Raw genomic sequence first — 11,268 nt, 5'->3', positions numbered from 1 at the left:
TACTAGTTGCTTAAAAAATAGATCAGTGCTTTCCTTCCACTGCCCTTTCCACGACGTCCAAACTATTATTAAGTGTAAAAACCGTTCCCCGCAGTAGATTGGTGAACGTTTCCTCTTATATCTCAGTTCGATCCTTGTCCGCGCCGTAAGCATCGCTAAAAAAAAGGTAATTATTTCAAATGAGGTGTTCTTTATAAAGTACCGTTTATTGTAAACTAGTACTGCAAGATTATTCCAGTTGTTTCAACCGTGGCGTTGACCAAATAGTATTTAATAAATATCCTTCAATGAGGAAGGGTAAGGGTACAGTAATCAATGTGGGTTAGGCGGATAATAGTAGCTCTTTGCTGGAAAATGTCGCCTATAAAAGGGAAGATTCTTTCAGGGGCGGTTGACATCATCGCCAACTTGGCAAATTAAAGGAGACAGAGCCTGCTGACGTCTGGAACGCACTCCCTAGGGAGCTTAAGCAACGACGACGGCGACGGCAACGACAACGCCGCAAAACAATAGGTTTAATCATAGTTAATGGGCAAAAACAATCGCTCTGCACGTGCGTTTTAATACATTTTGGTACATTTCTTTGCCGTCCTCTGCAAAACAACGACGTGAAATGACCACATTTAAGGTTTTTTGGAGAACGTGAACGCACGACGGTGAATTTTTCATTTTCTTTCTTAATTTGTACGCCACTCCTATCAATTTGGTTCCTGGGTAATTCGCTATTTGTGTAAAATTTAAGCGAGTTGAAATAATTTGGAAGTAGCACAAATGAACTAAAGATATATTTTCAGGGGACGTTTTCGTTGCGGTTGGCGTCGTCGTTGCTTAAGCTCCCTAATCAAAGATTACTTAGGCTTCGTAGGCTTTGTTGGCTTCGGCGCTGGCTAGATACATCGCGCGCTACACTAACTTAGGAGAACGAAAGAGACTGCTCTCAGTCAAGATTATAGCTGCCTATCTGATTTAATAACGCACGCTTGTGGAACCACAGTCAACTACCGCTGGACACTGAAAAATGACAAAGCTAAAAGAGGGCAGGATTAAGGACATAGCCAATAAGTTTAAGAAGGTTTTATTTAAATGATACAAACATTTGTACTTCGGTTCACATATTTATTTATTCTACAGCTACAAAACTTTTTTTATTTACATTAGCGACAAAAACTTCGTTTGTACAAGACAATGTCCTTCAAAGGAGGAAATGTTTATAAAAGAAGGTTCAAACATCGATGAGCATTAAAAAGTCAAAATACAGTTTAGTATCTAGAAAATTCAAAAGCAAAGAAAAACATTCAAAAATAAGGAAAACGATAAAATGACTGAAAAAGCAAGAGTGGTTATTAAAACTCTAGAGACCCACCAAAGTAGTATGTCGCAAAACATCCAATTTTTAAGTTACGAAACGTTCTTGTAAAAAGATCACATTTTGTGGTTTCCGAACTTGTACTCAGAATCTCTAATATGACAATAGGTATTCAGCTAAACCGCGGCTTGGCTTGTACATAAAGAGTACATTTTCCCCAACTTTGCGACTTGGTAAAACAGCCAAGTCGCGGTTATAGATTTTTCAGTGTATGTATTTCTTTCTCAGAATACACAGAATACATGATGTCCCAAAAAAACTCGCCCTTAATTAATAGCTTTCGTTCTATAAATTTCTCTCAAAAAGTTGATGATAATGACGTTCCTAAAAATTCCCAACTTAATTTATCTTTTAGAATTAATCTCATGCAACTGTTCAAAGCACGAGTTGGCTAAATCCAACATTTAACTTCAACTTTAGCTTATTGAAGATCTCTTCGAAATTCTCTATTTGAGTATAAAGTTGTTAGAAGTTGTATTATTAAATCTATATTACAAATAAATTCTACGGGTATATCTCAGATAACCACTAAAGTTTTGTAAACTTTTATCCTGAAGTTTCCTCAAAAGGTATGCAGGTCATCTGCGTCATTTAATTTATACAAGACACAGTACTCAGCTTTCGTGTGTTGCACTTGCAGCACTTACTGATAACCACTAAACTTTGTAAACTTTTATTCTAAAGTCCCTTGAAAGATAAACAGCTCAACTGCGTTTTAATTTTTGAAGACACATTTCTTAGCTTTCATGTGTTTATTCGTTTAGGTCTCCGTTCACGACAGTCAAAAATGCGTTTTCATAAATGGCCCTCTTCGTTTGGTTGATCTGACTTATACTGTAAGCAATTTTCCTTCACATTAGCTTCTATATATTAACTTCACTTGTCTAATTTAGAATCTGATCCTGTCGTTTACGTTTGATTTGATCTATCGTCGAGGTACTGAAGTAATCGAAAATGTCCTCAAAACTTCAAAACTTCCTATGTTCTGCCGTCTAACTGCAATTTAACGGTGTGCTTTTTTAAAAACTACGAGTTTTCAAAACTGTATCTATGCTTTTATCAGCGTTTTGGATCGTTTCGGCTCAAGGTTTTGCTTTTCTTTTCCAATACACGCCAAAATTCCCAAAAATGTCGTACAATTCCGATCCATTTTTTGCAGAAAACTTGCTTTTTCATCGACACTGGTAATTAAAAAAAAAAAAAAAACAGTCGCAATTAGGTTTGCACGTGTTTTCTCGCGCTTTGCACGGGCTGCTCGTTTTACTTCGAAATCTGATTGGCTGGTTACTTTGCTTACGTTTATTGTGATTGGCTGAATGACGCTACTACAACTACTTACGTTTCGGTAGAAACGTGAAGAACCACTTACGCTTTATCTAGAAACCTTTATAAAAGAAAAATATGTACACATTGCGAAGACCAAAAAGATTGAAAAAAAATGACGTGATTATAAACTTGCCGCTCTTTTAAGAAAATTTGACACTAAAAAGAATGACTAAAAAAGTTGATAAATTATGTACAACTTAGCTACTACTTCTGTACAAATCTTTCGCTAGATCCTTATATCTTTAATAATTTTCCTTGATCGGTAATATAGTCAGAGTATACGTGTATAAAAGCAAGAATTTTGAGCCTCACATTTTGGATCCTTTTGCATTCGACCAGAAAAAAAGTTTTTCGGTAACCAAGGTGTTATAGAAAGCCTGATTTCATGATCATTTGTTTTACACGATCCGTACTAAGATTTATTTACTATAAAACCTTATTATATTATCGGGAAGATCATTGAAGATATTAAATTGCAAAAAAAAATTGAAATTTTAAATTATGACCATTCAAATGAAAGCAATACTTTCCTATGGTGCTGTTGATTACGCTGTACAAGGAGGTTCGAACTTCTGAGTCTGTCGATGAAATCCTAAAGTGCGACGATTCAAATGAAAGCTATTGTGAAGTATTTTCCAGCAATACGGTTTATTACCCTTGAAAAAGTAGTTCTAATGTTTGAGTCTGCTGATGAAATCCTAAAATATGACCATTCGAATGAAAGCCATTGCGGAATATTTTCCTGTGGTACGGTTTATCACCCTTTAAAAGTGCTTCTAATTTTAAAGTATGCTGATGAAATCCTACTACAATAATGCTTACTGCTACCGAACTCCTATTCATTTAGTTGTTGTTTGGTTCTGCTAAGTGAAACCTTTGATTAACCAATTGACAATCCACCTAGCTTGACTTGAACATATCGCACAACATGCGCTCAATAGGAACATTGTCAAGCGCACCCCGAAAGAACAGGTCTTCAATCATTTTGGGGCTGACCGATCTTAATGACGGAAGCATTAGCAGTAGTTTTCCAAATCTGACTTGTTGGTCAGGATTGTGACTGCGGCAGTATTCTCCCAGCATGGCTTGCGCCTGGTCCTGTAGCCTCTCTACCATGTGCGGTGCTCGGAGGCCACGCAGGTCTGCAAGGAATTGTGAGGAAATTTATAAGGAATTGTTTCGTTGTACCATTAAGTCTCCGTTTGTCACATGATGTTAAAAAAATTATCCAGTGGCGAATTTTCTTGACCTGTGTTCGTCTGCAACTTTGTGCTATGTTGTTGTTTTTTTCGGTATGATTGATTCTTTGCCTGCTTACGATTCTGTGTTGTTATAAGGACATGTTATTGTCTTTTTGACTCAGGTAGAATCAGTGACCATTCTAAGGAATATTAAAACCGTCGATAAAAACAATCTGAATAGTGAAAGAGGGTAACACAAGATGCAAAGCAATCCACCATTTTTCCATCCATTTTTTCCAGCGAACAGTCGGGAAAGAGTTTCATTGTTCTGTTAACTTTCCAGTACCTCAGACAAAGACTGCGAAGAAAAAGCTAAGAGCAGAGCGTCTCCTCGACTCCAGCATGCCTCGGATGAGGGATTTCGTTATCCTCAAGATACCCGGCCGGCCCCATGTACTTGTTTGCCCACCCCACCCGACAAACCAGTAACCAGCTGCCTTACCTGGCTTAAAGAGCACAATAGCTTTCAAACACGCGTATTCAGTGGAATCAATCTGCACTCGCTTGAACCTCGCCACGACGTTCTGCAAAAGCCGAATGTCTGCCATTCCGGCGACGATTTTGTCAGTGGGAGCCTTATCTACTTGAAGTCCCGCTGCGGAGAGAAGCGGACCCATATCCACTGGGAGAGAGAACTGGGCAGCACTCAGTACAAACAACTCGCTCCAGCCCTCCTCCAACAAGATAGCCTGATCACGGAATGGAAGATCCAGGAAAGTGGGTATATTCCTTGCCCACGTGACAGACATGTACAGCAGCTGTACTGCGGACTCGTAGACCGTTTCCGGTGAAGGTTGATATACCATTGGCGGTCCTTCGCCGTTCTCTTCTTTGCCTTGATTTGGGCTGGGATGCGCTGGGCCTGAGGACGATGGTGCATTGTTATCTTTGGTCTCGGCAATCAGACTCTCTATCGAGAGGAAGCCGCGCTTCTTTGAGGAATCTGGTGACTGGTTGTTGTTCTGGCCGTGGTACTGTGAGTGGGAGCCTGGGGGAGAAAAACGCTGATCACCAGACCTGTTGTGATCTTTGTCCCGATCAGGACTACACTGTCGTTGAAGCTCATCAGCAGGATCGCTCTTGGGATATGTGAACTGTTGTTCAGGTACATGCGCTGTAGGCTGCTCGTATACGGCGCTGAGCATAGAGTACGCGGGAACCGTCGGGACCACCTGCGAGGAACGTGGCGCACGCTCGTGTTGAACAGCTGGAAAACGAAGAAAAGATTACATCAGAGTGTGCTTCCTCAAACCCGACTCATGAAAGAATAGGAGTTGGAAAGATTTGAAGTGAGTTCAAATTCTCTCATGTATTTTTGACGACTCTCATTCGCTGAAACACAGTTTGAATCTGAGCCAAACTTTATTTTTCGAGCAAGTCTCCTGTGCGCTCTCAGGATGTTTAAGGCCGCGTCCACACGTGTACATTTTTGGTTGTTTTATCCGGTGAGGCTGGATTTCTGTTCACACGTATGCCAACAAAAACGCTTCGAAACTGACGCAAATTTTCAAACACGCCGCCCATAGAAGAGATTTTTTAAAGACGAAGATTGTCATTACAAACAGTCGACAAAAATTAATGTAAAGGGAGGTTTCATAAAACGAATAATGACGTAACAACATGGATTCTAAATCGCTGGGAATCTGTTGTTTTTTTCGCCCGCGTCACCGATTGTGCTCAATCATTTAGGTATCCCGAAACCCGAAACATTGAAAACGGACCCGTGTAGAGGAAAAATACGTCTTTACAAAAATCTTCGTTTTCAGATGTAAACGATGAAAATGCATACGTGTAGACGATGCGTAAATACGCTTAAAATGTTAAATATCTACAATATTTTCAGCGAACCGAAATCAGTCAGACTCTGATTGGCCAATTAAGCAGTTACTATTTGACCACGGGAGCAAGTTTGCCAAGTACTCAAGAAGCTAGAGTCGCTCTCGACTACGCCTCGATCAAATTTTGCGCTTCTTTCGTACTGTTTATTTACCAACTTCCCGCTTGCTTCAAAACACAATAGTGCATGCTGAACCGTTTACCATTTGTTAATTAGCAATGGTGTAAAGTTTTACGAAAACTTTTTTCCATCCTTCATCCCGCTAGGCAAATAACCAATATTGAACCAACGGCCTCGAAATTACACACCATTTCGAACGCCACAAAACCGATTCTAGCTCACCTGCAGCCGGCTTTGTGAAAGCATGTCTACAACAGTGACCCATGCGCAATTTGCGTGAAAGGAAAGACGAAAAATGGCAATGAATTTAAGACATGGTTCTCAGTTTTCTACCCGTCTAGTTGAATTTGTCGGGCAGCCAAGTACAATAGGAACCATACATTAAAGGATGGAGGAAACCCAACGATGATTAATTAATTACTGCGATGAGTGCCAAAGGCTAACACAAACAAATGGTTAAAATTGTTGGACACAATACAAAAACATTCAGGCAAAACAGCCCTCAAAATTACACTTTGAAAATTTCGCTTTGTCTTTTTAATTATAAACAACGACTCTTTTGCACAATGGCTCTAAAGGAAACAAACGAGCGATGTTTTTTTCTAAGTTTTAAAGTTTTCAAATAGTCAAATAGCTCCGCTCTTTGATCAAATTTTGGTAAAGAATTTAGTGCAGAATAATTGTCACTCGAGCTTGGCAGGCTGTGAAAGATCTCCATCATTGCAAACGATGATCGTAATTATTAAGGTAATACGTAAGTGATATCATAGAACGATTATATACTCCGACGAAAATTTATGCAGTGCCTTATCGGAGAACAATAAAAACCCTGTTATCGAAATTTAGTTTCAATACGCGGTTCTCATACATCAATAAATTATTACTATTAAGCTCCCAGTAAATTCAAACTATAATGGTTTGTGCAATAATCCTTGGATAACCTTCGAGAAATCGCTTGCTCTGTAGTTCTGAATAGTTACTCTTCGAAAACTCACTTTTCAAACAATAAAGTTATACTTCAGATCAAATATAGCACTTTTGACATAAATGTTTATTGCAATTATGCAAAGGGAAGTCATAGTTTGTCGGGTAGTCCCTGCTGACCTGAAGTTTCAATATTTAATGTTTTGTAAAGAGGAACTTCCTCAATTCTACGTGACTCGTCTAAGACTTCCTCATCTTGGACAAATGACCTTCAATTTGCCATTCAGTCACATCCACGAATAGAAAAAAAAAAGGCAATAGAAAGCACGTACCTACTACGAATGTTGTAATGTAAAGGTATTAAGAAATTGGTCCATTTAATTAAGAACAGTAAGCCCTTTTCGCTTCTCTGTAGAGCGACAATGACGGAAGGAAGTAATGACGGCCCTATGTTCCCGAACGATAAGGAATGGTGATGATGACGATGAATTGAATTCCTGTTCGCACCAAGCATCAAAACGTGGATCATTAATCCGAACTTAATAATAAACTCAATTCGAACTTGCGAAAATTCAATTAGATGCTATTGTCAATCTTTTAAAAAGTGCTCGCCCTGTGGAAAGCTACCAAACAAGTGATTTTGACTGTTGAGTAATAACCGTAAGCAAAGCGCTTGGAAAACTATCGAGCATTCGGTACTTTGTGGTGCCGTTTTACTGCCAACTGGATCAGACTTCTAAATTTCCGAAATTATACAATGAATTAGAAGTTCCTAAAGTGTGCCAATTCAAACAAAACCCAACAAGCAGAACTTTCTTTCGATGTTGTTTTTCTTCCGGAATATTCCAAAACTTGCGATTTTTAATTAAGTTTACAATAATGATGGATCAAGCCCAACCATATTTATACTGAGAAAATCAGTCGCCCCGGCGCTCGAATACCGGCAATTTTCGTTAGCGATAGAAATCGTATTTTCACTAATAATAATTATAATAATATAATAATGACGAATTTTTAGACAAGATAACCCATCAGTCCACAAAGCCTTGTTATTAAAGAGGTCCTGTATCATAATATTATCAAAGAAACAAAGTAACTAATGCATAGCGGGTCTTTTCAACTGTTCGTTTTTTTCTCTTTTCAACTTTCAGGTGATTAATGTCTTAACATGTGTAATACTTGTTGTATGCCTGGTTACTGCGCAAATATATTGCTATTTTTTTTTGCTAGTCTAACTTGAACCCTATTACATTACAAGCAACCGAAGTATAAATTGTTCTTAAAGCCGCTCAAAACTGAACACTGTCGTTTGAACTTCAGTGATCACTGAAAATTGTTTTTTGAAAAATTGTAGCAATAGTTTATTTTTGTCCAACGGTTGCCTAAACAACCATCGTAAAAACACATCACGCCTTGGAACAAAGTACCGATGATGGAAAAAAAAAAAAAAAAGCTTTCACACCAAAGGGTAAAGATATATTCAGAAGATTACAAGAGGGCGCTTTAATTTCACCTGTCACAATGCTACAATGCTCCGCTGTCTTGCCAAAAACAAACTTGGAGACGATTTCAGCGTTGCGATAAGATTCAATTGCGTTAATGCGCTGTAATGAGATATTTTTGTGTTGTCTGTGGATGAAAAAACAAAGGAGAACCACGCATTTCGCGGAAAGTTTGATTGGCTGTTTAGTAAGCTGTACAAGGTAGCTGGCATGGAACTCGTTCGGGCTTTTTTTTCTATGGGGAAAATTAACGCGGAATGAAAGCTTTAGATAACTCGACACTTTCATTTGTTAAGGTTTGTGTTCCCCGGCATTAGTTTGCAACTTGTATGAAACTTAAAAAAATTCAATGTGCTTAGGCTCGATTTCTTTAAGAAACTGGAGAAACGTACCACATCAACCTGTACTTGGTTAGCGCGGTCAGGTTTTTGTGTTTGCTCCAAGCCCCCAGTTTTTCCTTTCTCGTCTCGATCACACTTCATGAATGAGTCAAACAAGAAAATCGTAAATTATTAAACACCGACCGAGACTCAACCAAAAAGAACCCTAAGGTCGCCTAAAAACCGCAGTCAAGGTATTGTTTGTGTACCTGCGAATCCCCCCAAGCGCGTATGTTGCGAGCCAAGACTTGCGCGCGTTTCGAAGTTGCGCCCAGAAAAGTGCGAAATGAGTTCATATATAGCGCTATCGGTCAAGCGAGAGATGAAAAGCAAACGTGAGAAAATTAAACGCAGCGGAAATTTAATATCTTTCAATTCAGGTGCATTTAGCGCTAAAGGATATTATAAAAAAGCAAATCTGCAATTAAGATTGCATTAATAATAAATGGGACCTGCTCTCTGCAGTTTGAACTGTCGCTAAGCTGCAGATGTTTTTGTGGCGGCCGATCATAGTTTGTTCGGACAGCGATTTATTATTCCTTTAATAACTACCGGTTGAATTATTAGTTTTTAACTCAATTTTCCTATATTCAGGAAATAATTTTCATTTTCTTTTTTCTTGCTAATGATATCAACGGTTTAAAGCTGGAATTTTAAGCCCTTGCGCCGTGTTAATAAACGTGCTGATGAAATTGATATATTTGTCCATGATGGTCCGGCTGTGTTGTTAGCGCTAAGATAATTTGCCTTAATTTGTCCCCTCCGCTTCATGTCAAGCTTACCTTGAGATGTATCACTTTCTATCTTTTGAGTCGCAAATCATTTTGGGAAAAGGTTAAGCAGTTGTTCTAGAGATGAACCGAATAAACAATTTATTGAAGGGACCAGATTTGTTCATGCAATATTATAACAACTTGGTTGCATGAGTTTAGCGTTGAAAATTGGTTTTCCCTGCACAACTATCAGCTAAAAGCTCGGCGAGGAAAATGGGTGAGCCAAACTCCCAAAATTAAGCTCTCCATATTGCAAATTTATTTTTATCAGTGTACCAACAAGAGCATGGTATATCAAGGTTATTGCACGCACGGACGAGTTTATATACACTGATCGACACTGACAAGATTAAAATTGGGGAGCGGTAATATCCCGGGCCGAAGTTAGCAACCTTTTTTTTTTCTTTTTAAGTAAAAAACGTAGTAGCATTATGTTGCACTAAAATAAAGGAAGACTTATCATGAGAAAAATTATTCGCTTACCGTCTTTGTTCATCTTTACATCAAAGCACTTCTTTAATCTGCAAGCTTGGCACTGATTCCGTCTTGTTACATCAACCGTGCAGTTGCCTCGTTCTTTACATTGGTAAGATAGATTGCGGCGAATACTTCGTTTAAAGAATCCTCGGCAACCGTCGCACGTGAAAACACCGTAGTGTTTTCCAGAGGATCTGTCACCGCACACTCTACACAAGATAATCGGTTTGCGATCTATAGCTGGGAAGACAGCGACAAAATGCGTTAGCCGCGAACAATCTTCGGAGCTGGGCGCCGAGAAGAGATTTCAGCTAGAATCTGACCAATCAGCTTTGGATATCAGGTTTTGTTGCATGAAAATGGGTTGGTAGATTGCAGATAAGGTTATCGAGGGCTGATTCGTTCGGCAATGGTTGAAGAAAGTCCCTTGGGTTGATTCGATCAACTTGTGGCAACGGAAATCAATGCGAGACAACCAGACACAGTTGCCCGGAAAATTGAACCGTTCAACTTTTTCCAACCCCCCCTGCTCCAAACGAAAAGTTACGCAACTTTGTTTAAAGGCGTTTGAGAGATAGTTTGAAACAAATTATAAAAGCTTCATTTGCTTAAATGAAGAAGAACTCTCTGCACAAGTTGCCGTTTGATGTTTTGTACTAGAATCAAAACAAGTAAATGATGCCAGCAACACGCCTGGAAAATTGTCACGGTCGCAAACGTTTTGACAGAAAAAACAAAATGTTACAGTTCCATATGATCATTTTTTTCCTCGAGTTTTTGTTTCTTTGTTGCAAAGAAATAAGCTTAATTAGGGGCACCCAGGTGTGGTGGTCGTAAAGAAATAACTCCAGCCTTTCGTTTCACGTGCTATCATGAAAGGGCAGTTTAAAATTAAGCTCATCGACAACGTATTGAGACGCACCTTGCCTGCTGAACTCTGGATCCATGGCTGGTTGGAACTAAGAGTGGATTTTAAACGCTTTCAGTCGTGTTTAAGAAGACAGTACCTTGTAGCAATTTCCAACTCGCCCAGAAGAGGTGTTTAAGCAATTGCCCAAGGCAAACGGGCAAGTTAAGTCAAGTTTATCTTCGGGAATGAGAATTGACGTTTTGAAGGCGAACAGGTGCGCGCGACTAGCTCAACGCCGATTGGTCGCCAGGGGATTATTGTGAAATATTCTGGTTTGTGATTGGCTATTGCGGGGGAGGGAAATTAAATGATTTTGCTGCTGTTGAAAAGGGAATCAGCAATTACCGCGTGCGATTTACGGATAAAAAGCGTGCCTCTTTTCATGCCAATAGATATAAATTATCGTTGTGTC

At 39.1% G+C, this 11,268-nt stretch overlaps 1 protein-coding gene across 1 annotated transcript; it reads right to left on the bottom strand.

Moving 5' to 3' along the window:
• Nucleotides 1–1,059: 1,059 nt before the first annotated feature.
• LOC146470811 (nuclear receptor subfamily 2 group E member 1-like) lies at nucleotides 1,060–11,051 on the bottom strand. The gene is made up of 4 exons (XM_085121502.1): nucleotides 10,869–11,051; nucleotides 9,953–10,186; nucleotides 4,376–5,140; nucleotides 1,060–3,834 (listed from the first exon to the last, which is right to left on the bottom strand). The coding sequence occupies exons 1-4, from the start codon at nucleotides 10,891–10,893 to the stop codon at nucleotides 3,593–3,595; spliced, it is 1,266 nt and encodes a 421-aa protein (XP_084977628.1). The 5' UTR covers nucleotides 10,894–11,051; the 3' UTR covers nucleotides 1,060–3,592.
• Nucleotides 11,052–11,268: the final 217 nt, after the last annotated feature.

Source organism: Pavona decussata, unplaced genomic scaffold (genome assembly GCF_977016875.1).
Source record: "Pavona decussata unplaced genomic scaffold, jaPavDecu1.1 SCAFFOLD_110, whole genome shotgun sequence".
NCBI classification, from domain to species: domain Eukaryota; kingdom Metazoa; phylum Cnidaria; class Anthozoa; order Scleractinia; family Agariciidae; genus Pavona; species Pavona decussata.
This window is presented reverse-complemented; position numbering and strand designations above follow the sequence as displayed.